The 4,943-nt window shown below is 50.6% G+C and overlaps 1 protein-coding gene across 1 annotated transcript in view; it reads right to left on the reverse strand.

Annotated features, from left to right (window-relative positions):
* Positions 1-4,943, reverse strand: part of LOC104076244 (OTU domain-containing protein 7B-like) — a gene marked incomplete at its 3' end in the record, with an annotated part of 20,076 nt that overhangs the window by 459 nt on the left and 14,674 nt on the right. Inside the window, 6 exon segments of the mRNA XM_009577053.1 lie at positions 8-233; positions 236-904; positions 1,887-1,971; positions 3,088-3,202; positions 4,035-4,184; positions 4,832-4,943. The exon segment at positions 4,832-4,943 is cut by the window's right edge and continues 14 nt beyond it. Of these exon segments, the coding sequence (XP_009575348.1) occupies positions 8-233; positions 236-904; positions 1,887-1,971; positions 3,088-3,202; positions 4,035-4,184; positions 4,832-4,943 (1,357 nt within the window).

The following is a 4,943-nucleotide window of genomic DNA, read 5'->3' on the forward strand; positions in this document are numbered from 1 at the left end:
TGATAGCTGGGGGGATGCGACCCCTCCATGCTGGCGACCATGGAGGGTCTGGGAAAGGTGAAAACGCCCGAATAGCCGGAGGGAAAAGCTGCTATTTTAGCGCTTACGGCCAGATCCGGGGTCTGGATGGTGTACGCAGGGGGAGGCTGGGGGTAAGCGGGGTTGAGCATCGCTTCCTCGCCCTTGTGGGTGTTCGCCTCCGGCTCCAGCTTCTTGGCAGGGGCCGCGCCCCCCCGCGCCCTAAACCCAGCGCCTTCTTCTCCGCCTCCTTTTGTTTCTGCTCAGCCATAAAGCGTTCCTCGGCATCCAGAAGGTACCGCTGGATCATCTCCTCCTGGTACTGGTGCCGGTTGCTGGTCTTGAGGTGGCCGGCGAAGATGAACTTGCGCTCTCCCTGCATGGCAGCCCGGAGGATGCTCAGGCTCAGCCTGACGTCGTTGCTGTATTTGTAGGGGTCCGCTGGCTTCTCGGGGGCTGCTTTACCCGGGCAGGTTTTCTCCACAGGAGCTGTCAAATCTCCTTGGGAAGATTCCTCTTTGCTGCCTTTCCTTGACTTCAGGGATCCTTTCTTCTTCTTCTCCAAGGTATCTCCCTGCCCGTTGCTCACACCTCCCTTGATAGTTTTGCTGTGCATCAAGCCACCCATGTTCTTTTTTAGCTTACTTCCCAAAGTCTTGCCGAAGCTGCCCAGCTTATTGGCAACCGAGTCTGCCCGTTTTTTATCTTTTTCCTTATCCTTTTCTCGGTCTTTCTTTGGTTTCTCTTTGTCCTTGCAACCCCTGCTGCCACCATTGCTGGCTGAACTGCTGCAGACCGACTCCTTGTCCGACTCTCCCGACTCCGCAGCTGAACGAGCATCGTCGCCCGCGGAGGCTGTAGGGGATTCCGGCTGGGCCAAAGGTGCCTAGGGAGAAAGAAAACATATATATCAAAGTCCAGAAAGCTCCTCAGACAAGCATTTTCAAGCTGAAGGTGAAACAGAGAAGTAGGCGCTTGCTCCGAGGACGGAGGGGACAACGTTCAAACACACTCAGTGTGACACGTCCCCAGCAGCCGTCCTGCACATCCATAAATGACTTAACTTGCTCGAGGCTTCAGGGGAAAAGCTAGAGAAGAAGAAGGGGGTGAGGAGGGGCCCAACAAATTCCCCCTCTGGTCACCCAAAAGCGCGGTGGGCACGGCTGGCACCCGTTTCCCTGGGGTCACGGCATCCTCCGTTCCTTCGCGTCAACGGTTCGTACATCGATAAGGCTGAGACGGGGACGGGTTACGGTATTTCTAAGCGAAGCACGTGGCCAGTTAAGGAGGGCACAACCAAACCGTCACCATTCGAGCTTTGCTACAGAGATGACACTTCGACAGTTTCAGACAGACCAAAACAGCTCACATTGAGGTTTGGGGACTTTTCTCCTAAAAAGGGGAGAGGAAAAAACCCCTCCGTGCTGTCAAGGCAGCTACCACCATCTGCCAACGGACCACCACGGAGATCTGGGAAGTGGACCGGAGTTTTCCTGCCAAGGAAAGGTCCCAGTGTCTCAAGGAAGCTTCTGGTGGTCGTAAACCAACAGTTTGTGTTTGTCTTGGAGCAAGCAGCGTCGTCTTCCCTGCCAGCCACCTCCACAAGAGGCTGCCCTGCGGGATGTACAAGGGCTGTGCTTCGAGTTTGCATGAAGAGTAAAAAAAGGCATGAAAAGCTCTAGGAAAAAAACCACACGCACAAAACCCAAGTCGTTTATCTGCTCAGCGCAGTATTAGCCGCAATTTCTGGAGGCACAGACAACCTTACGTGAAGGAGGGCAAGCCAGCTGATCACTTCACGTCTGCTGCCCTGCAGAAAGGAGGTTTAAATAATTAAAGAGTAAAGAAAATCCTCCTTGTCTCTTTACCTGCATGTCACAAGGCAATGTGATCCATTTAACATTCATGTAGCTGTGCAGCAAGTGCAGCTTTGCTTCCAGTGATAACGTCACACTAAAATTTAAAACAAGGATAAAAAGAAAAAGTTAGAGTCAAGTTTCATTTGAATAACTGAGGTTCTCTCCTCCATATTTACAGTTATTTGCCGGTCGTCTTTATATTAAAATGCATGTTTTAACACAACAGGTAAAACTGCATTGAGACAGCAGCGATACAAAAGGTAACATTTTTTTAGCCTTTCAAACCTTTCAATTAAAACCCAAATGAATAAATAAGAAGATTCCTGAATATCAAAATCAAGCTTGCTACGAATTAAAATGAACTCGACAAATAATCTTACTTGTACATGAGACAAGTAACAAAAAAGCAGACGTCACAGATCTAAATAGAGCTAGTTTCAAAATGATTCTCCTCTCCACAAAAACAACTTCAGAAAAGAGTAAAGATGTTTTCTCAAAAATTTCCACTTGTCAAAAAAAAAAAAAAAAAAAAAAATTCTTTCCACTACAAACACAGGGACAGAGTCTTTTCTGCTGGCTCCAAACCCCTCAAAATGAGATACTGTATCGGTAAAACCCCCACTGAATTTTAATACTTTGATCTTGGAGGTTTCTAGGTTTCCTAACCCAAACTGAGATGATGGACAAGTCATGCTTCCAGCTCTCTGACCACTGCACCCACTGCTGCCGACTTCTGGCTCAATAACAGGAAACTCGCGGCTACCAAACCACGACCCAGCTTGCCCAAAGTCGGAGTCAAAAATAGGAAGGGTGTCTGACTGCGAGCCGTCCTGCCAGCTCCAGGGCCCACGCTCAGGGATATTTGTTAGCTTCGAGTGGGGCTAGAGGAATGGAAAAATACACCTTTTTGTGTGTGTGAATATGACAGCCGATCCCTCCCGTTGCTTCTTGTTTCTGAGCTATGCCCAGGATTTGGAGCCATCATCTCTTTACCTTGTGGGAATGAAGCTGATGAGATGTCACAATCCTACCCAAACCGTACCGAAATCAGGGCATCAGGAGAGAATGGAGTAAAAGAAAAAGCTGTTCCATCCCCCCTGAATAGGTTCATACCCTGAGTACAGCTTCCACCCGGACACAAGAAACCCCCAGCTGGGGACAGAGCAACGAACCCTCCAGCGGTGACCGCTCCGGTTTGCAGTTAACCAACCTGGCCAGCTTGACGTTGTCACTGTCGTCTTTTCCCCACTGCCATTCCTTCCCGGGATCCACGGCGAAGTGCACGGGGAGCAGCTTGTGTTCGGAGTCTGTCAGGGGGATCACAGCTGCACGAGGGAGAGAAAGCCCACTTTTAATGCCCGGAAGGACAAAATCTGGCACTTTGGCAGCACCCAACAAGAACAACATCACCTCCGATGGCAACTGGTGTCACGCCAAATCACACAGCGACTGCCAAAGCTTGGGATCATAGAATCATCATGGAGTGGTTTGGGGTGGAAGGGACCTTCAAAGACCATCTAGTCCAACCCCTGCCACGGGCAGGGACATCTTCAACCAGATCAGGTTGCTCAGAGCCCCGTCCAACCTGACCTTGGATGTCCCCAGGGATGGGGACACCTCTCTGGGCAACCTGTGCCAATGTCTCACCACCCTCAGTGTAAAAAATGTCTTCCTTGTATCTGGTCTGAATCTCCCTTCTTTTAGTTTAAAACCATTCCCCCTCGTCCTGTCACTACCGAAAAAGTCTGTCCCCATCTTTCTTGTAAGTACTGAAAGGCCGCAGTAAGGGCTCCCCGGAGCCTTCTCTTCCCGGGCTGAACAACCCCAGCTCTCCCGGCCTTTTTCCATCCCCCTGACCATTTTTGTGGCCTCCTCTGGCCCCGCTCCAACAGGTCCGTGTCTCTCCCGTGCTGAGGACCCCCGAGCTGGACGCAGCGCCCCGGGGGGGTCTCACCAGAGCGGAGCAGAGGGGGAGGACCCCTCCCTCGCCCTGCTGGCCACGCTGCTGGTGATGCAGCCCGGGAGACGGTCGGCTTTCCGGGCTGCCAGCGCACATTGCTGGCTCACGTCCAGTTTTTCACCCCCCAGCACCCCCAAGTCCTTCTCCGCAGCGCTGCTCTCAATGCTGTATTAATATAAATCTTGTTTATCGCCTACCTTGATCTTTTGAGGGTTCCTTCTGCTCCATGGATACCAGGGCAGAAAAATGGGCTTGGTCGTAAGCCAGTACCAACGGAGAACGATGGCATTTGTTGGCTGGGACTTCCAGAGGAAGATAGATCCCTCCAAAGGGAATCGGGGCGAAGGCTGGAAAGAAATCAGGGCAGTTATTTTTCATAATAGGTTAAAGAGTTAAGAGTTATTTATACTGAAACTGCTCCAGAACAAGCTGTTTGCTTCATTCAAGGTTTCACCTGCAATTATCTGTCAGCTCGAGGGACACTAAAAAAAACCACAACCCAAAATAGGCATCTATTTTACATCGGGAGGAACACAGTTGCAAGATGAACCTCTACTTTCTATAAAAAACCCTTCTTCACTCCTCCACAAGACAACTTAAAATTTGCACACAGAATGATGGTAATTGATTAATCTTTTCTGACAGGAAATTAAGTCTGCTAGTGGAAAATACGACATGCAGGGAACAGAATTTCCCATCACTACACACACGTGTGGGGGCAAAAGAGGTAGAAAAAAAAAAAACCCCATCACGCGGATGCTCTTAGAAATAGCAAAAGATCAGGCTGCGATGCCGAGCTGTGTCTCTCATACCCTCCGTGGGAATCACCCACAGCACCCTGCAGCAGTTCGGCGCACCCCGTGCTTTGCTCTCCGATTCAAGATCCAGCTTCCCTGAGCAAAAAGAGCCCGCGAGAGCGTGCAGCAGAGAGGAAACACCCAGTCTGAGCATGCATAATTCATAAAGACTTTTAAAAGAGAGTGCCATTTCTTACCTTCTCCCCCCGAGTCCCGCAGCATCGTGTCTGCCACCACCACGATGGGTCTCTTCAGCACGTGGGCAAGGACGAAAACGTGAAACTCCTCCAGGCTCTCGTACACCGGCTC

This window comes from Fulmarus glacialis, unplaced genomic scaffold, assembly GCF_000690835.1.
Source record: "Fulmarus glacialis isolate BGI_N327 unplaced genomic scaffold, ASM69083v1 scaffold15514, whole genome shotgun sequence".
NCBI lineage: Eukaryota > Metazoa > Chordata > Aves > Procellariiformes > Procellariidae > Fulmarus > Fulmarus glacialis.